The sequence below is a fragment of the Thrips palmi genome, unplaced genomic scaffold, assembly GCF_012932325.1.
Source record: "Thrips palmi isolate BJ-2018 unplaced genomic scaffold, TpBJ-2018v1 HiC_scaffold_18, whole genome shotgun sequence".
Taxonomy (NCBI): Eukaryota; Metazoa; Arthropoda; class Insecta; order Thysanoptera; family Thripidae; genus Thrips; species Thrips palmi.
Genome location: NW_023144627.1, coordinates 3,573,754 through 3,595,012, shown reverse-complemented (window position 1 = coordinate 3,595,012; position 21,259 = coordinate 3,573,754). Strand labels below are relative to the sequence as shown.

The window sequence follows — 21,259 nt, the reverse complement described above, 5'->3', positions numbered from 1 at the left end:
TTTACTTCTTTTCCGTACCCTTTTACATAACTCAAGGGGAAATCACTGTGAATTTCGGTGTACACTCTAAATGTATTTTTCGCCTTTGTCCTTATTATCTGGGTTGGTTCGTCAAAATGTGGAAATTTTAAAATCAAAAATGTTTAGCTCAATTACCACTTGCACGGACTTCATATCAGCAAATGCCCCTTATGTAACAACAAAGCACCTTCAGAGAAAGGCATGTACATGTTTTCAGTCAGAATTTTTGACTTCTTGTACCACATATGGCGCCGGAAAGGTACAAAAATGGCCGTTTTTTCGGTGTCCGAATCCCCGATTGAAACACAATGTGAAGTCTAATTCCTTATAACGCCGTTAAAACACCCAAAGTTTTGTGTGTTTTCGAGAGTGGACACTTTCGTCTACATTTTAACCTAAGTCCCGAAACCTTGAGTCGATTCGTTCGTTCGTAAAGTGGAAGAAAAGTTTTGTCCGCAAATTGCGACACTTGCTACCGGCATTTGTATTTCGCGGCTCTAAGCGTGTTTTGTGCCTGCACCGAACCAAGTGCCAACCCTATTCGGCTCCGAAAATGATATTAAACCAAACTGCAACGGTGGAAATACTTCTACAGGAGTAACAAGGATAATAGGTCGCTTTGCCGTAACTCGCAATCATAAACCTGTAATCGCCAACGCGTAACTTCGACCTCCCCCGCATAAACATTTTCAAATACTGGGACAAAGTCATGTTTGCCGCTTCATTTGACCTATTTACATCATACAGCGTCTGTTACGTACAAGCAAATTTGGTATTTCCTTGCGAAATAGATGGGTTTTACAAAGTGTAATGATGTAATCGAATGTAATCAGCCAGGACCCCGGCGTCGACGCCTGTTACTGCACTTTTGAAGCTTAAATACTTGTTTATTTCGCATCCAAGCCTATTACATATGTTAGGATTTTTTGTTCGTCCTGATCAGACGAATCGATTTCTATAAATAGATGTCAGTTTTGTCCGCTTTGAAATTCCACCCAAACCACTTGAATGTAACGAACGTCGACGCAAATGTAACAAACGTCGACGCAAATGTAACAAACGTCGACCCAAAGTACGCTTTCAACATTCAAGCCATTTGAAACAAAACTGGAACGAATTAAGCTTTGATATTTCTTGGGGACCATTCTAGAGCCATCTTGAATGAGCCTGCAAAATTTCATCCGAAAAGCCGCACATTAAAATCTTGGAAATCCCGTGCCTCAAAATTCCCACATCTCGACGAACCAACCCATCTGCATTTTTGTTAATTCATATTGACAAAAAAGTTATTTTAAAAAATTCACGAAGAAAATTGTATCTAAGGAGAAAACACTTTCTTATAATATACTGTCGTTGTAGGCTTTAGTACCTGGCCACTGTAGATAAAAGTCAATAAGACGCTGATAGTGCAATGCAGTGGCTGATAGTGAACTTACGCTGTGATAGGCGGCTCGCATTTCATCATGCTTCCCAAGGTGCATGGCGTCGCCCAGACCGTTTTCCGTCACGAGGAGAGGACGCTTGTATTTTTGCCAAGTCCACAGGATTGCCATTCGCAGTGCATCAGGTTCAATCTGAAAAAAACACGGAATGTAATATCATTACTTCATCACTCTTAGACTCTTACTGAGTTTTTGTTTGATAACGTAATTGATATTCATGCGCATTAATAAGAGTATTCACATTATTCTTCAATTTCTGAACATTGTTAAATTTTAATTTGATTCATGAACGTCATTAATTTCGTCTTGAAAAATCTGTTATGCCTCTTAACGGAATTCTATAATGCGCACGAACGTCAATGGAATATTGATAAAAGGTCGATTGAAGGACGAGAGTGATTCTCATCCACTCTGGACTATCGTGCTCTTCCAGAGCGCTACACTGCTATCAAAATTACAAGAAAACCACGGCAAATCAACGATAATTTCTAGCAATTTTTTTTTAGGTGGCATGCATGACCTGGCACGAAATCATGCCGATACATTTTCACTGCGGGAAGGGAGCGTAAAACCGCTTCAAAACATCTCCCAAGCCACCGTTACACTCCCAGACTCTTACTGAGTTATTGTTAAGTAACGTATTGACGTCAGAGCGCATATACACTGTTAAAAATGGTTGTTTTGAAACAACAACACAATTACCAACCTCGACAACGCTGTAGTTTATAAACAAGTTTGCTTGTTTTAAAACGACGAATTCGTTGCTTATTATTTTTCTGACTTATGCTGTTTCAAAACAATATTATGCTGCGTACCAACAACCCGGACAATCTAAGAAAAGATAACTGCGGGTCTGTGACTTGATCGCATTCAAAATTGATGCTAATAAGGATGTCTTCTGGTTTACAAACAGCTTGTTGACGAACAACGCAAGTCGTTAGTAAACAACTGAAGTCATTTGCAAACAACTTTGATCATTCAGAAAATTAGCGACATATTTACTGCTATGACATACTGCAACACTGCTTACATATTTACAACATTATTTTTAACAGTGTATTTGATTTGATTTGATTTATTGTTAAGGACTTACAAACAAGCACTTAAGAGTGCCACTGGCATGCAAGCCCGCCCTCCAAATCAATAATTACAAATTCATGATAAAAATAGTTATAAACGAAAAATAGAGATAAACACTTATATGCTTGTCGCAAAGGACACCTTAAACTAATGGAACAACATAATTAATTATACAAAAATAGTTTGTACTCTAATTTGGTTTTAAAAGAAACGATCGTAATCACTTATAAACTAAAGGAACAACGTAATTAGCTTGTATAAAAAATATTTTGTCTATTTGGTTACATTATGAACAAGAATCACATCACAACAGACATGGTCGCATGAGGTCATAAGGAGGATAAGCTCTTTTCAACGAGATTTTTCACAAAGTTAACAGATCTGCCCAGGTGCTCATAAAGGTGGAGGTCGTTCCACATTTTGCTAGACTGTAGGAGAAATGAATTATGATATTTTTCTGTTCTGTGAATAGGTATTTGTAACTGTAACTTGCTTGACCTAGTGGAGCATCTATTACTTGTAGATATAAATTTGTATTTCTCAAATAAGTATGCTGGGGTTTCTGACTTAATAATTTTAAAGACCATCAGAGCAACAGCCAAAGCCCTTCTATTTTCGATTTTTAGAAACTGTAACTTGTCATAATAGGGTGTAATGTGCTCAAATCTGGAGGCTCCAGTTATGAAACGCACACATGCATTTTGCACTCTTTGCAGTCTAGCATTATTACAGTCAGTAATATCAGTAAAAAGTGCAGAGGCATAGTCAAGATGAGGCATCACCAGGGTCATGATCAGCATTTTCCTAATATTTGGAGGTATAAAAGAGAACGACCGCCTCAGCTGTGCTAAAGTTCCTAATATTTTCTGTATTAACAAAGTGCATTGGTCGGTCCAGCTCAGTGATCCATCGAACAACACTCCTAGATTATTAACAGTACTCTTATATGGAATGACACAGTCATTGACAATCAGCTCTGTAACAGTCATCCTGGATAAAATATTTAGAAATCTTTGGGATCCTAATATAATGGATTGAGTCTTTGATACATTTAGCAATAAATTGTGCTTTTCACAATAATCTATTATATTCACCATATCGCTTCTTAGATAGTTCAAGTTATCATCCAAGGCATTCAAAGGAAAGTGAATATATAGCTGTATGTCATCAGCATACATCACGTATTTACAATGCTTTAAAACAGTAGGGAGATCAAATAAATATATAAGGAACAGCAATGGTCCCAGCACACTGCCCTGTGGTACCCCTGTGGTGATCTCAGCCCAGTCAGACATTTGATCTGATGCCACGACAACTCTATGACAGCGCATGGTGAGATATGACCGGAACCAATTTATAGCGGACTTTGAGAAACCTAGGCACTCCAGTTTGGTACATAGTAGTTCATGATGGACACAGTCAAAGGCTTTGCTTAGATCTAACAACACCAATAAAGATAGAAGTCTCTTGTCAATGGCTTCTCTGATATCATCAGTGACTTTTAGCAGTGCGGTAACAGTACTAAAACCCTTTCTAAATCCAGACTGGTTTTCTGCAAAAAGCTTTTTATCATTCAAAAACTCTGTGACTTGAGAGTGCACTAGTTTTTCCAGAATCTTACCCAGCACGCACAGTATGCTGACTGGCCTGTAATCCTTACTCTCTTTGGGATTTTTCACCTTTGGTATTGGTATAATATTGGCCCTCTTCCATATATCAGGATACAAACCATTTTGTAGGCTAAAATTGAACAGATGATCAAGTACCGGTAACAAAGCTGGTAAGCACATTTTAATGAACAATACTGAGATACCATCCACCCCAACAGCCTTTGACTTTATAGAGTAAACAGCTTTAACAATTTGCTCAGGTAGTACATACCTAAAATGGAATTTATCCATAATATCAGACGACTTATCTTTTCCTGTTCTCATCTTATATTTCAATACAGTATCACGTATAAGCTCTTCGTTTCTTACAGATGATACGGAGGCATAATGTTTATTAAGATCAGATGCACCCACCACTGGGTCAGGGTGTTTATCTTTAGACTTGCCTACATTTAGAGATCTAATTGTATTCCAGATCGACTTGGAGTCCCTTCCATTCTCAAACTTCTCATAAAAGTATTTCATCTTTGCACTACGAATCATTCTTTTCACTCTATTTCGGGCCCTTTTAAAATTATCCAAGTCATCCGGACTGTCGGTTCTGTTATGAATTTTTTTGAGCTTATTTCTCTGTTTAATCAGACCTCGAATTGTGTTATCCATCCATGGAGCAGAATTTTTCTTTATGGTCTTAGTACTTACAGGTGCATGATCATCCATGAGTTTGTTGAAGATACAATTAAATTTATCCACTTTGTCGTCTATATTACTCTCCGTATAAACTTGACTCCAGTCTGAGTTCTCTACATCACTTAACAGTTCCTCCACGTTTACCCTACTAAAGTTTCTAAAAGTTAGCTCTTGCTTAACATTACGTGGGGTGGACAGATCAAAAACAGCACTAATCATATCATGGGAAGAAAAACCAGAAGCAGAGGTTTGTCCACACGTGACTAGTTTGTCAGGACAGTTACTGCAAATAACGTCTAAAATAGAGTCACAATTATTAACATGGTAGGTTGCCTGATGAGGAACACAATATAAGTTACAAAGACTAAGTAATTCAGGCACTACAAGAGCATCATCCCCTCCCCTGCCAAAACCTGCATTGAGGTCCCCACAAAGAAAAGAGTATTTGAATCCTGGTGAGAATTTATAGAATTCCTCGATAAAAGTACTCACGTGACCACCCTTTGGCTTCCTGTACATAGCTGCCAGCAGAATTTTATTTGTACCCACCAGAATGTCAAGCAGAATAAAATCTGGCTTCTCGTAATCTCCTTCTGAAACAGACAGTACTTTCACAGAGTATAACGTTTTTACATAGACAGCCACTCCACCTCCATTTCTTCCTATTCGATTGGCTCCAAACATTTTGTAACCTGGAAGCTGAAGTACATTTTCATTATTTCTAAACCACGTCTCAGACACCACTATGACATCAATGCCACAGTCAGAAAAGGTATCAATAAATTCAGATTGATGTGAAATATCTCTTAAGGGGGCACACCAGTGAAAATGCAGAGGCTTCGTAAAAACGTTATTTGAGTAAGTAACAAAGGAAAGGGGTTGAAATTTTATTCTGAAGCTAAAATAGTCAATTTAACCAAAAAAGACACGGCACGGGGGGGGCGAGGGGAAGGGGGGGTGGGCGCCATTTTCATTTTTGGGTACACGGCTCCACTTTCCCCAAACTTTGTGAAGCCCTCGATTGAGCCTGAAACAGGGGTTTTCAAAATTTCTCATCGGGAAAATGGGCTATCGTGTGAACCACGGACATGTCGGAAAAAAAATCCTAAATATGTTTTTTGAGAAGCAAAAAACGAAACTCATTTTTTGACCATTTTTTCACTTTTCCGTGTTTTGTGGCTCGGCCCTGTAATGCTACGCCCCAATCCGAGGTTCCACATAGCGACAAGTTTAAGAAAATTTTGCCGCAAACCACACTAAATTTATCTCAATTTTCGCCCGCAATCGTGGCACCGGGCCCAAAAAAGGGCGTTTCGAGAAAACGACGTTTGAAGTAAAACTACGGATACTCGCATTTTCCTATTACGGACGCAATTATTGACATTTTTGATTTCGGTTTGCGCCAAAATTCCTTTCTCCAACTGCGTTTCGATGTTCCGGGGTTTTGGCATTGGACTTCAAGTGAAACACCTGAACGTTGAAAATTTGAGGTAAATATGCAAAAAATTACCCTTTTGGGAAACTTAAAAAATGTGCCCAAGCCAAAGTAATTGGAATTTTGGGGTTTGGGGTTTTGCGGCTTTCGACTCGGGATAAATAGCAAAAAATGATAAAAAAAAAAAGGAGGCCAAAATTTGACGATTTCACTGGTGTGCCCCTTAAACGATTGAGCATTTTTTGTCAATTTTAAATTTAGTTGGTTGTTCCGCAGGATTTTCAAACATAATCTCTCAACATAAAGACATTTCCCCACTCATAATTAGGCAGGGCACGTTGGGAAGCTATCAGTCGCCAATTCTTACATGCTAATAAAAAAAACATTAAAAGTAATGAGCAAAAAGTCACTTTAAGTATAAAGAAAAGATACAAAACAAAAAAATAAAACAGCATATTTTTACTAGCTGGTAAGAGAAAACATTTGTACTTAGTAGGAGATAAAAATAAAATGAATTAAAAAATAAAACTAAAAGTAAACACAACCAACATTTTAAAAAAGAAAATGAACATAAGAAAACGGAGAGAGAAAAATAGATAAACAGCAATGAAAGTGAAATAAAAAAAAATAGAACTAAAAGTAAAACACAACACAACATATTAAAAAGGAAATAGCATAAGAAAACAGAGAGAAAAAAGTAGATGAACAGCAAAAGTGTATAAGAGATCAATGTTGTAGCTCACTGGGTGGGTGGTTTTTCATAAGTTTGTTGAGGTCCCCGTCACTCCTGACCCGGAAGGGTCTGTCCTTGTTCACCTTGACCAGGATCACTCCATCGATGGTCCACACTGCTTTGTTTGAATAATGTGACACAGCAGTTTTCAGTAGGTCCATTCTCATTTTAGTTAAATCTTCACGTATTGTGACTCCAGTTCCTTTCAATCTCTTCTTCGCAGAGAACAGGGACGAACGTTCTGCATAGCTGACAAATTTCACAATGATAGGTCTCGGCCTTTCTCCACTTTACCGATGCGATGAGATCGGTCAATGTGATAATGTTCCAGGTGGACTCCCATTTTTTTAGCCAGACAATCACCAAGTTGTTTGTGTCCTCATTACTCTGCTCCTTGACACCAAAAATTCTCACATTATTTCGTCTGCTGTACGCTCCCTCTCGTCTAACCCAACTTTCACTGCTGTCTCCAACTGTTGAATTTTTTGATCTTTGTCCGCAAGCTCCTCCGACAGTTTCTCAACTGTCTCCCTCAGGCTGGTTATTTTTAGTTGCAAGGGATTCACACTATCTTGGAGAGGTTTCATGGCGGCGCCCACTGCCTGTGTTACATTAATTGGAGATCGTCAACACTCATTTCTGTCACCGCCAGTTTTTTGTCTGCTGGTGCTGCTTTGGTGGCATGATGGTAAAGTTTGGGAGCGCCGGAAGGATCACTCCACTGGGTCTTCTTGTTGGCAGGGTTTGGGAGTACGGCACGGGCCGCTCCACTGGGGGCCCCCCTAACCTCACTTTCCCGCTCGAGTCCAGTTTTATAAGTGCCGATTTCAAGGGGACCACAAATGGCACACGACTGCTACCAATGTCAGGCCTTCGAAGCGTCCACTGCAAGTCCAGCGTCAGTTTTGAATGTTTTCTTCATGAATCACCTTCAGAAACACTTTGATAGCTTCCTCATCTGCTCAGTCGCTACTCCATGAGAGAGAGAGAGAGAGAGAGAGGTGAATAACATTTTTATTAGTTCTACCAACATTTTTATCAGTTTCGTCCTGCCAAATCTGTTAAAGCTTCTTAACGAAACCCTACTCTACAAATCAAAGAGTGTACATAGTATGCTCTAACTGGAGCATGCCTGCAAGCACGCTCTAGCTAGCGCATGCCTGCCAAGCATGCACTAACTAGTGCATACATGCCATGTACACGCTTCCTGATGCAGAAAACTCCCTATCCCTTATGCAGTAAATGTATGCTTCAGTTAGCGTGTACATTAGGGGCCGTCGACATTTGCGACTTTTCGATTTTGACAACGGAATAGCACTCTAAAGTTGCGTTTTTTAACGCTGATTTCAGATCTGTCCTCGGTTTTGCGATCAGACAAAGCTTTGATGACCCTACCGGCCGTTTTATGCAAAAAAGCGGTGTTTTTCATGTTTTTACTGTGTTAAGGCTCCCGGACAGCCTCCACGTCGTCGGCCAAGGTAGGTGACCGTTGAGTTGTCTTCAGTAGCATAAAAGACAACACTCTGAGCCACGAGGGGTCACCCCTCTAATGTGCCAAAGACTTGAAAAACTGAATTTTTTTGGTCGAAAATCACTCAATTTTTACCATTTTTTCACCGTTTATCGACTATTACGAGAGCCCACGGGCCCGAGGTCATAACTTACGCAGACCAAAAGGTGTCACTGGGTATAAGAAAGGTCACCCAGCCCCTGCCCGGGCCCGGGGAGGCGCTGGGGCAGCGAGAGAGGCGGTGTCGAATATGTTAAAAATGATCAAAATCAGCTGATCGGCCGCCTGGGACAGGCTGTGTAGGGGATGGGAGCGTGTCGCCGCGCCGGTCATGACGCTTCGCCCGCTGCCCGCCCAGCCGGCCTGCTAGCCAGCCGGCCTGCCAGCCCGTCGGCGCTGCGTAAGACTGCAAGAGGGACAGAGCGACGGGAGCTGCAGGGCGGGCAGGCTGAAAGCGTTTCCGAAGAATCCATCGCTGCCTCTGTCGCACCCCGGAGGCAGAGCGACGGAGTGCTGCTGGCGCGTGTTGAGTTTGAGTTGCCTAGGCACAGTGAGGCAAGGCGTCAGTGTCGGCGGTGACCGTTGCAAGCGTCGTGCCAGCCTGGCATGGTCGACATGAGCCCCGATGGCCTGAGCCCCGGCCGGCCAGAGCCCCGGCCGAGCCCGACTTCAGCGCCGACACGAGCACTGACTGAGCTACGATGGCCAGAGCCCCGAACTGAGCCCCGGCCGAGCCCGACTCGAGCTGCGATGTCCAAAACCCCGACCTGGGCCTCATTTGATCCTCATTTGAGCCCCGCGCCTAAAAAGTTAAAACTTTTCAATTTGAACCAAAATCTTCGAAGAACAATTCAAAAATGGAATTTTTTTCGGCGTGGGGCTCAGATGGGACTCAGGTCGAAGCTCAAACCAGGCTCGGTTCGGGGCTCTGGCCATCGTAGCTCAGTCAGTGCTCGTGCCGGCGCTCAAGTCGGGCTCGGCCTAGGTAGAGCCCTAGAGTGGAGAGAGACGCCACCCCGATCAGACATCCGGATGCACAATTTTCCATAGTTGGGTGAAAAACGGTGTAATGTGGCAACATAGGACGGTTTAGCTACTGCTACAAAAGACCTTATTACTGGCAAAACTTCTAAACCGTTAAAGTTAGAGGTGCATAGTGAGCGAGCCGATTGTAGCCTGAACTGTGAACTACAATCGGCTCGCTTACTGTACCCACCTAACTTGAACGGTTTGGAAGCAATAAAAGAACTTAGCTCTCGGACCCACCCGCTGCCTGCCCATCCCTTCCGACTGGCAATCTGGCAACGTCGGTACGAGCGGAGCCAAGCCGAGCCCTTAGCCGCGCGGGCCGAGCCGAGCCGGGGAGACACTGGCTCGCAGCAAAGCAGAGCAAAGTATGGCAAACCACGCGCAGCACTGACCGCGCGCGCGCGCTCACGCACTGGCGGTGGCGTCTCTCTCCACTCTAGGGCTCTAGGCCTAGGCAACTCAAACTCAACACGCGCCAGCAGCACTCCGTCGCTCTGCCTCCGGGGTGCGACAGAGGCAGCGATGGATTCTTCGGAAACGCTTTCAGCCTGCCCGCCCTGCAGCTCCCGTCGCTCTGTCCCTCTTGCAGTCTTACGCAGCGCCGACGGGCTGGCAGGCCGGCTGGCTAGCAGGCCGGCTGGGCGGGCAGCGGGCGAAGCGTCATGACCGGCGCGGCGACACGCTCCCATCCCCTACACAGCCTGTCCCAGGCGGCCGATCAGCTGATTTTGGTCATTTTTAACATATTCGACACCACCTATCTCTCGCTGCCCCAGCGCCTCCCCGGGCCCGGGCAGGGGCTGGGTGACCTTTCTTATACCCAGTGACACCTTTTGGTCTGCGTAAGTTATGACCTCGGGCCCGTGGGCTCTCGTAATGGTCGATAAACGGTGAAAAAATGGTAAAAATTGAGTGATTTTCGACCAAAAAAATTCAGTTTTTCAAGTCTTTGGCACATTAGAGGGGTGACCCACGACCCCTCGTGGCTCAGAGTGTCGTCTTTTATGCTACTGAAGACAACTCAACGGTCACCTACCTTGGCCGACGACGTGGAGGCTGTCCGGGAGCCTTAACACAGTAAAAACATGAAAAACACCGCTTTTTTGCATAAAACGGCCGGTAGGGTCATCAAAGCTTAGTCTGATCGCAAAACCAAGGACAGATCTGAAATCAGCATTAAAAAACGCAACTTTTGAGTGCTATTCCGTTGTCGAAATCGAAAAGTCGCAAATGTCGACGGCCCCTAGTGTACATGGCGCTAGATAGAGCGTGCTTGCAGGCATGCTCCAGTTAGAGCATACCATGTACACTCTTTGATTTGTAGAGTATTAATGCGTCAATTAAACATCAATGAATATTGATAAAATGTCGATTGAAGGATTCGAGTGTTCCGGACCAACCTTGTAAAACAGCAGGTCGTTGGATTCGCCCTGCCTGAGGCCGTCGAAGGCCACGTGGGCGAACGGGATGTCTGCCGTGACGCTGCCCACACTGATAGAAAAGATGCTGTTAATTAACAGCATATATCCTGTTAAGTTTTTTAGCAACACTTGTTGTAGAAGAACGGCATATTGTTGGACACTGAGTCGTTATTCAACAGCAGTGTTGTAAAAAGGGATGATGGCTCTCTGTATCTGATCTCTGACAATAAGTTGTTGTGTAACAGAATTACCATTTCCAAATGGCACCAACCTGTTCATAAACAACACTTTTCTGTTTTCAAACAAAGAAGTTGTTATACATTTACAAAAAAAATGTCGAGGGTACACACTAAACTTCTTACGGATACATCCTATCTGTATTACGGACATTTTTGTGCAATTGCAATTACGGATAGATTTTGCTTGTAATACGGATGAAATCATCCGTATTACAAAGAGTTTTACGTCCGTACCATACGGATATTTTCGTCCGTAGGTTACGGACGGAAACTCTTTGTAATACGGATGATTTCATCCGTATTACAAGCAAAATCTATCCGTAATTGCAATTGCACAAAAATGTCCGTAATACAGATAGGATGTATCCGTAAGAAGTTTACTGTGTACTAATAGTCTTATCCAATACTAGCAGTCATTCAGAAACGCTCTTTTCTGTTTACAAACAGCACTGTTCTTCAACGCGGTCTCTCTGTTATTCACAAAAAGGAAATAGGAGTTTCCTGACGGCTCAAACAAGACATTTGTTTTGTAACAGTTCGTGCAGTTCTTGGACAGTTCACCGCTGTTTAAAAATTGGAAGTGTTGCTAAAAAACTTTACAACACAAATGCTGTTCAGAAACAACAGAATTTATTTTGACATAGTTGGAGTTTGATTTGAGCCGTGAGCTGCAAAATGCTCCGGCAAATCTTCAATTGAATGGTGTTGTTTTTAAATGACAGGATACCGTTCCAAAACAGCATATATCATTAATTTTACAAACAAGATGTTCTGTTTTCCAGCATTGGAAATCGACTATATTTGTTGTTTTCTCCAATGATGAAACTTGCTGTTTCCTAACAGCATTTGTGCTGTTTTAAGTTCCGATGACACGTGCTGCTTAAAAGCAAATCACTCGTTGGTAAATGTGCTGTTTTCCTACAGTTTCTTTTAACAGTGCATGCCGCCGCGGATGCTGCCGCCGTCGGTGGCGTTGTCGGGCGTCTTGTAGGCGACCGTCAGCGTGTAGTACACGTTGAAGCCCAGGAAGTCCGCGGTCCCTGGCAAAGCAGGAAAACGCACTCTAAAAAGTAGTCTACAGTGCGACAAAAAAGTACAGAAAAAGTACGGAACATGTCTGGTCAACAATTTGCCGGAACCGTCCGTACTACCCTTATGCTAGAATTGATGGCCTGAGTTCTACATAATGTCAGAATAAGTTTTCAGCTTTCAGAGGTGCGCTAATTCTGATCAGGTTTTCAGACAGGTTTCTGACGTTCTGACAAGATTTAAAAAGGATCAAATGTTTTCCCAGACAACTGACAGGTCTGAAAATATAATTTAAAGAAAGACTCCGGATGGTTCATCTGCACTCTCAGACTCGAGACTCGTATTAAGTTTTTGTTGAATAACGTATTGACGTTGGTGCGCATTAATAAGCGTATCAACATTTTTGTTTTGTTTTAACAACATTGTTATCAATTTCGTTTTGACGAAACTCTTCATCTTCTGAACGAAATTCTTAGTGCGCACAAACGGCAATGAATATTAGTAAAATGTCGATTAAAGGAAGAGCAGCAACGAGTGAACGTTGCGAACCGAGTAGCGATCGAACCATAAGCATCTTTGATTTAGGCGAAAGGGCAACTTACCCTTGATTCGCTGCTTCTCTGCTTCGCTAAATTCAGGAACTTTACTGCCAGCGAGGTCCTTGACATCCTGTAGGGGAAATGGTGTTTAAGTGAGAGATAGTCACTGATGGTGTGGTTACTTCATCCAACAGTTGAACGAAATCGTTTGACTAGCTTGGGGTCCCATTGCACCTGCCGGACTCACTCATTCCAGGAAAGCGACATCACGTTGAAACGAACGTAACAAAATGTCACGTTCGTTTGAGCATTGCGTCACACTCATTTGGGTGTGAATTGGTCAAAATTCAGCCAGTTCATATTCAAACGAATGTGACACAATGCTCAAACGAGCGTGACATTTTGTCACGTTTGTTTCAACGTGATGTCACGTTCCTGGAATGAGAGTGGAGACAGAGACAGAGAGACTCAGTACAGAGAAAGCAGTATGCTTTAAGCGCTATAAATCCTCGCAACGGAAGCGCTAGATTAATAAGGAAGCTGAAGTGGCATGAATTTCTAGACAAAAGAGTGTAGCATGCATAAATTTGGACCTTCCCGTATAATTTTCTCGTTTTAGTGAGGGCAATGTTTTTTCCTTGATTACACACGCTCGAGCCCCCGTCAGATAAAAGTTTTACACAAACGAGCATGCAGATGATCCGGAACGTTTTGTTTCTGCAATGATGAGAGAGGATCCCTTCTCTCATGCTGCGTGATCAATGATGCACGCGAAAAATCTGTGCTTGCCAACGATGCTTCGAAGCTAGGAAACGTGTCTGAATTGCATTGCTTACTTTTCCTGATGTAAAGTTTTCCGTTACCTGGGGCCAGTCCCCGTGCACCACTGGGTTGAGCGCCAAGCCAGCCTGCAGTTCATTGTAGGCTGCTGCCGTGTAGACGTCCTCAGAGCGAGTGCTGTTCGGCCGGGCGGGGGTCAGCAGGGCGGTGAAGCCGACACGACCTGCGGCAAGTGGCAGGTATCGCCTTCTGTTTTGCCGAGCAGGTGCAATGGGAAAACTGAAGTGTAACTACAGCACTGTTATTCTACGCTTGTGACATCATATAATTCGTTAGAAGGTGAATTTTGTCACGCCTCAGAAAATAATTTTCGCACTGAGAAAACCTTACAAACTATTTTAGGTCTTACAAAAAAAAAGCAGCTTGTTATAACATAGTATTTTGAGCATACATTGGCTTACAAAGAAAATACTTCCTAATTTACGAACTATTTCTTCGTACAACAAAGTTAATTGACTATGTATGCTTAAAATACTTTGTAAAGTTTTAAGCGTGCGCTACCCATAGTTCGTGCTGAAAGTCACTAGAACAACGCCCCGAAATGGAAGTTGAGAATTGACCAATTTTCAAAAACACGTCCAAAAATTGATTTTGATCCAAGTTTCCAAATGGTCTAAAAGGCCTTGAAATATGTTTTGTATTTAATTGGACACAAAAAAGGCTTGGCTCTCTCAAAATTTATAAAAATCACCGATTTTGACGAAAGAGTTGCCTTTCTAATGATCAAATTGGTGAAATGTCCATATTTTAGTCCCATATTGAAATTACCTTCGTGATTGTCCTCGTGGAAAACGTGGTACGCCTCGGCGTGCGCGAGGATGGTGTGCCTGACGCAGTCGTACCGCTGCATGTCATTGTCAGTGTACAAACCAGAGATGTTGTACAAATTTGGGAAGTAGATGCAGTACATGTTGGGCTCGTTCACCGTGACCCAGAGCTTCACCTGAAACAGAATTAATAATCAAACTTTACTGCTTGCTCCGGGGACATGGCAGTCACAAAGAACGTAAGCCTAGCGAAACTCAAAGCCAAATGACCTAGCGTGACGTACACCTCAACAAGTATCGAGCTCATTAGGAAAGTAAGCATCAAATGGAAGGTAGCTGATACACCCTTCTTCACCCAAATTTGGGTGATAAAGAATACCTCGCCCAAAATTGGGTATTGATCATGACTTTTTCATTAACGTTAACTGAGTCCAGCATCCGAATGTCGAGCCGTGCACTGAGAATGAAAAAGTCATGATCAATACCCAATTTTGGGCGAGGTATTCTTTATCACCCAAATTTGGGTGAAGAAGGGTGTATAAGCTACCTTTATGGCTCCAAATTTGGGTAAGGAAACCTTTATCACCCAAATTGGGCGAGGAAACTTTTCTCGCCCAAATTTGGGTGATAAAGAATTCCTCACCCCTAATTTTAGTCATGATCATGACTCTTTCATTCTCAGTGTGGTCTTATGGTTTGGTTGGTACGTTTCATTGTGAACTGTCGTCATGCACAAGTTGATCGTTGACCCTCCCATGAGACGCCACCGTGACCATTCGAAACTCCTCGTTATTTTCGGAGAACTGACCGAGGAACTAACCCAAAAAGCATTTCGTTTAAGACGTTGAAAAGGGCCAGAAAAGATGATTTCCCTCACCTTTCCTGCATATTGGTTGAAGGCAAATCGGGCGTATTCCTTGAATTTGGCGACCATCTCCTCTCCTTGAAAGCCTTTGAACTGGTCCTCCAGGATGCGAGGGTGGTCGAAGTGGTGGAGAGTCGCCTGAAAGCAATTGAGTTATACCTTTGTCAGTGAAGAAAGATAGTATCAACTCAATCCACGCACTAGACGAATCTACGCTGTTCTCTGGCATACAGGACATGAGCCCCGTCCCGTTTCAACCACGAAGTGCCTTGGCGTGAGCCCCAACCTGAGGCCGTGTTGAGCCCCAACTTGAGCCCCAACTCGAGCCCCGGTCTGAGCCCCGACAGAGCCCCCAACCTGAGCCCCATTTAGGCTCAGCGACAAGAAATCATGTATATTTTCGAGGGGGCAACCGCTCTAGAAATCTTGTGTCCCCTTAGCGCTAGAAATCTCTGGGAAATCTGAAATCTGGTCCCCAGGAAGGCCAAAAACAAGCTTATTTTGGGCGGAATATTGTTTAAAATCTTGCGAAATCCGACAAAATCTTTAACTTCAAGAAATCTTGAGTCCTCAAACATCCAATGTGGTTGCCCCCTCGTATATTTTATTCTTTTTCGGCATCACGTTTTTGCTGCGGGGCTCAAATAAGGTTCAATCCGGACTGGAATACTTGTCTGAGAACAAACCTACAGGTGCATGTTATAAGTGTGAACTCCTCAGTATGCATCTGCAGGTGTACATCTATTGATGTTTACTCAGCCACGTACGCATTTGTAGGTGTGTATTTGCATGTAGGCTCCTGTAAGTGCACACTGAGTACACACTTCAGTTTGTAGAGTAGGGCTGTAGCTGACTTCGCTGTAGGCTATGATCTAGGGATGCGAAGGACGGTAATATTACCGGTAATTACCGGTAAATAACGGTAATTTACCGTAATTTACCGCGACGTCGAAAATCCGGTAATTAACGGTAAAATTCAATTTTTGGCCATATAGTTGTTTTCGTAAATTAAATGAACTCGGGACTCAAATAGAAGCAAAGTGTAACATATTATCATTGTAACGGATTCAAACTGACCGCCCTTCACCACCAGGGCCTTGTGAAACAGTCCACATAGGAGCTTTGGCTAGCTAGCAAGAAGGCTGTGCCTCCTGAAGGGGAATACACCGCTGCTTTGCTAGTCGATCTTTGTTTACGACGGCACTGAGAATCCAAACGCTTTAAGTATAGCGTCAATTTGTGCAATGCTTTTGCATTGCCTTCCCATTCCCATGCATATGGCTATGGCATTGCACGTATGGTGCGATATCTCTGTGCATTGCACCATACGTGCTATACTCATAGCGTTTGGAATCTCAGTGGGTTTCTTGTAAAATTGAAATTGGTTGATCAGTTAATAAATATTGACCCTATCCACTGATTTGTAAATTATGTCGATTTACTGTCATATCAATAAAAATAATCCCTTTTTACACTTTAATTCCATTGGAAAACATGAATATTTGATAAATCAGCCAAAAACTCGAATTTTACCGAAAATTACCAATTTTACGGTAAATTACGGTAAATTACCGTTTTTTACGTAACGTTGAATTTTACCGGTAATTTAGCATCCCTACTATGATCATGTCATTGACATGATAATTGCTGCGGTACATGTACTTGGTGGTCGACCATTAATGCTTACCATGGGTGTCAAATTGTTTCGGAGGATTTCATCGATGAGGTCGTGGTAGTACTGAACCCCTTCCATGTTGGGGTTGGACGGGTCGGAGTCGGGCAGGACGCGAGACCACGAGATGGAAAATCGATAGAGCGTCAGCTGTAACAATTAAATTTACTTTGTTTTAACGTGAACGCACTTGGTTCTTACGTGCAGGAGACCCTTTATTAACACTCTCATTCCGGGAACGTGACATCACGTTGAAACAAACGTGACAAAATGTCACAAAATGTGACAAAATGTCGCGTTTGTTTGAGCATTGTGTCACATTCGTTTGGGTGTGAATTGGCCAAAAATCAGCTTGTTCACAATCAAACGAACGTGACATTTTGTCACGTTCGTTTTAACGTGATGTCACGTTCCTGGAATGAGAGTGATTGCATGAACTAATCATTCTTGCTTTAATTATCTTTAAAAAATTAATTTAAAAAATCTGAAACAGACTTAGAGGAGTGGTAGATGTGTTAGGACTTTCTTAATAAAAGTCGCTTAAAGCGACATGAGTTCTCCATGCGATTGCTCCGCGCTGACCACGGCAATACACTATACAAACGCTTTGTGTACAGCACGTATGGTGCAATGCACTGAGATATTGCACCACACGTGCAATGCCATAGCCATATTGCACCTTTCGTGCAATGCGTCCCGAAAAATGCCCCATGCTAATGCAGGGGAAGGCATTGCACTTCAGGAGCAATGCAAAAGCATTGCACCAATCGGTGCACGCACCATTTGTCTTACTCATAGCCTTTGTATTCTCCTTGTAGAACCAGCTTAAGAATCCGTATAAATTGGACTTGAACCGAACATGTGACCCCACCAATCGATTCCTCGTTCCGAGAGCAAATCCATTGGTGGGGTCACACGTTCTCTGAGAATGAAAAAGTCATATGATCATATGATCAATACCCAATTTTGGGCGAGGTATTCTTTATCACTCAAAGTTGGACGAGGAATTTTTCCTCGCCCACATTTGGGCGAGGAACGCTTCCTCGCCCAAAATTGAGTGAGGAAGGGTGTATCAGCTACCTATATGGCTCCGTAGTATTATGACCCTAATTTGGGTAAGGAAACCTTCTTCACCCAAATTGGGCGAGGAAACTTTCCTCGCCCAAATTTGGGCGGTAAAGAGTTCCTCTCCCAAAATTTTAGTCATGATCATGACTCTTTCATTCTCAGTGTTCGGTTAGAGTCCTATGTGGCGACTCTGGTGCTCTAAACGTGTCTTGAGTTTTGGCCGCCTGCGCCGGTCTTCTGGCCCACTGTGCTGGACTTGCCTTCAGTTTGACGGCCATGGCGATGTCCTCCTTGTACCGGTGGTACGAGTCGGCCGCCACGTCATGGTCGTGCGGGTCGCCGAAGCCAAGGGAACTCAACTTGCCGAGGTGCAGAACGTAGTCCGCAGCACTTTCGGCCTTTCCTGCGTGAGCCCTTAGAAATCGGGGTTTCATTAACTGAAGAAACCCCGTGTACTCGTGAAACAAACTTCACTCTAAATGTCTTACAATGAAATTTGTACCATGTTATTTGCATACAGTGAATTCAGCGCAAGCATAATACGAAGCAATATTCCTTCGTATTATGGGAAATTTCTTCGTAAGACATTTAGAGTGTTAGACCAACACAGACACATAGTAAAAAGTTTAGTCGTCACTTGATGACAGTTTAAAGGCTAATTTTCTCTACAAGAATGTTATAAAACTTGCTTGTGGCCTTTGTCACGGCGCACTCAATAAGTATAGGAGCATGGATCAAAATATCACTGACTTGTGATGAAAGTGTAATTTTCAAGCGATAAAGATACCATCCACGGTGTTCCCATCAAGTGGAAACAAATTTTCACAGAGCTGAGTCAACATGAATGTTGTTTAAGCTTGCCAGTCTTAAATTGAGGGGACTCGGGCAGGCTACTGCTTTCATGCTTTACTTCACCAACTCAAAAAAGACTTCGTTCGCTGTAATTCAAAGGGTGAGACATCTCACAAATTTTCGGCAATGCAAAATGTATCACCGAAATAAAGGTCTTACACGAATGTATCACCGAAAAAAGGTGAGACATCAGCGAGATTGGCCCTTGTTTTCCTGGAGAGGTATGACCCATTTTTCGGTGATACATTTGTGCACGACCTTTTTTTTTCGGTGATACATGCGTGTACGACCATTTTTTCGGTGAGACATTTTAGTATCAACCTTTTTCGGTGAGACAGTTATGTCTCGCCCCTCAGAGAGTGAGATGTATCACTATTTGATTTTCAGTGTTGTAATATACAGTCTGTCTCAGGTCGGAACGAGCCTGGAGACGGTCGCGTTGTTGCAGCGGTAGTGCGGCTACCTGCTATTGAGGGTGGCAGCGGCCTGTGCCGAACCCCCGCTGCGAAGGGTCTGTCCCTTTTCATTTCAGAGGTGTTGCTGCAGTTGCTGAGGAGGCAAGTGAACCTCGCCAGGCTCGTTCCGACCTGAGACAGAGTGTAGGGTGAGGGGTGAAGTGTTGGAATCGCTCACCCGACAAATTCCAGGCGCCCTCTGTTTGAAGGGCGGACACGCCCGCCCCGATGAGCATTCCTTCCGGAAGTGCGTATGGGTCGCTGGAGGGTTCCATGAAGCGGCAGTGTGCCACCCCCGCCAACAAGGCGGCCAACATCACCGGCTTGAACATGTCTTCCCTCAAACGCTGTAACAGAACAATCTTAAATGAGGGGGTCAGTCAGACTCGCATAGACTTCTCTGAGAAGACAAGGTCTGACTTTGCGGCAAGACAGAGAAACGTTCGCTTGTGTGTTTTGACAAGAGGAAATAACTCCAGTCAAATTTGTACACCGAAATTCATCATTCATGTAACATTCATCAACATTCCACTGAAATTCGTCGAAATTCGACTGAAATTAATCGAAATTCGACTGAAATTAATCGAAATTCGACTGAAATTAATCGAAATTCGACTGAAATTAATCGAAATTTATCGGATTTGTACACCGAAATTCACAGGGATTTCCCCTTGTGTTTTGACCGAGGGGGTAAACACTCCGGTGAACCTTGTACAGACTACTCCCTATTACGGGGTATTACACTTGTATTACGCCTCGATTTCATTGAAAAATGACATGTTTTGATATTTTTGGTCCCAAAATGTATTACTATTACGCGTATTACGGCGTAATACCCGACTTTTGTGTACACGGTATTACGCAAGTGTTTACCCCCTCGGTTTTGCCAGTCACCCTTCAAAATTGCCGAATCAGTGAAAGAGGCGGGATATTGTGACTTGCAAACTGTAGAGGATTTTTATGATAAAGCAGGAGACTTTATCTGAAATAGTTAACTTTTGATGCTGTAGAACTTATGGTTGCTGTACCCACACACTAAATTCTTGTGGACTTTTTTATGCATAGTTATGCATGCTCAGAAACGTCCATATGTTATGCATAATATTATGCATCACTGTGTACATTTTATGCAGGAAGATGCATAAAATGTACACAGTGATGCATAATTTTATACATAACATATGGACGATTCTGAGCATGCATAACTATGCATAAAAACTGCGTCTTTATGCATTTAAAAAGTCCATAAGAATTTAGTGTGCAGCAATTAAAACTACCAATTCACAGTTTGGTACTCCCAAGTGGGGGCGAAACATTCCAAAATGAGCCTGTTTTGAAATGTTTCGATTAGTCACCTCACCCTTAGAAGTAGACAGTCTGTTGACCACCATCACCTAGATTATGGTGAAACGTGAACGTTCTTGTGCTTGAGCGCGCTTTTGTACACGTTATAAAGGTTTGAATCTAGTAGTGTGCGAATCAAGGATTTACGTTACGAATCGAATCTTCAATTACTTTGGAATCGGATTAGAACCGAATCAGGAAAGTCGCCGAATAGAATTTGAATCAAAATAAACAATTCGATGCGCATTCGAACTTTGTCATTTGATGACTTTTTAACTTTTGTCCGTCTCAGAGGACGAACCGACGAACGAACAAAGATTCGAAATTTCGCATGATTTGGGATCGAACTGTGCAAATCCGACTTCGAATAGAAACTTTTCGACCGAACTATTCGCCCAACACGGTGCAAAGTGTCTCACCTACCTCACTTTTACGGCGTTTTAGTCCAAAGTTGCTCTCTCAAGCACGTAGGCTTGCTTCTGACGGTTATATACTGCTCCGCCATGGGTGGACCCTTTTGAAATAATCAATGTTTCGTAACATTGAGTAAGATCTTAGCAGGAAGGTTTATCAGTTTATCTCCACGCGACGATTTTCCCTAACATCAATGGGGTTCTG

General features: G+C 42.9%; 2 protein-coding genes across 4 annotated transcripts in view; both read right to left on the bottom strand.

The window, feature by feature from the left end:
• Nucleotides 1–11,340, bottom strand: part of LOC117644977 (beta-glucosidase 1A-like) — a 12,740-nt gene extending 1,400 nt beyond the window's left edge. The window contains exons 1-2 of the mRNA XM_034384840.1: nt 10,951–11,340; nt 1,458–1,595 (exon numbers count right to left, since the gene is read on the bottom strand). Of these exons, the coding sequence (XP_034240731.1) occupies nt 1,458–1,595; nt 10,951–11,073 (261 nt within the window). The 5' untranslated portion in view covers nt 11,074–11,340. The remainder of the gene's footprint in view (nt 1–1,457; nt 1,596–10,950) is intronic.
• Nucleotides 1–21,194, bottom strand: part of LOC117644959 (putative beta-glucosidase 6) — a 24,807-nt gene extending 3,613 nt beyond the window's left edge. Inside the window, exons 1-9 of one of the 3 annotated variants that reach the window (XM_034384788.1) lie at nt 21,065–21,194; nt 19,476–19,644; nt 18,251–18,393; nt 16,938–17,072; nt 15,263–15,388; nt 14,387–14,561; nt 13,642–13,781; nt 12,842–12,908; nt 12,129–12,250 (exon numbers count right to left, since the gene is read on the bottom strand). In XM_034384788.1, the coding sequence (XP_034240679.1) occupies nt 12,141–12,250; nt 12,842–12,908; nt 13,642–13,781; nt 14,387–14,561; nt 15,263–15,388; nt 16,938–17,072; nt 18,251–18,393; nt 19,476–19,629 (1,050 nt within the window). In that variant the 5' untranslated portion in view covers nt 19,630–19,644; nt 21,065–21,194 and the 3' untranslated portion in view covers nt 12,129–12,140. Of the gene's footprint in view, nt 1–11,555; nt 12,251–12,841; nt 12,909–13,641; nt 13,782–14,386; nt 14,562–15,262; nt 15,389–16,937; nt 17,073–18,250; nt 18,405–19,475; nt 19,645–21,064 lie in introns of those variants that run through there. The other 2 variants (XM_034384789.1, XM_034384787.1) reach the window with 2 other exon arrangements.
• Between the last annotated feature and the right edge of the window lie 65 nt (nt 21,195–21,259).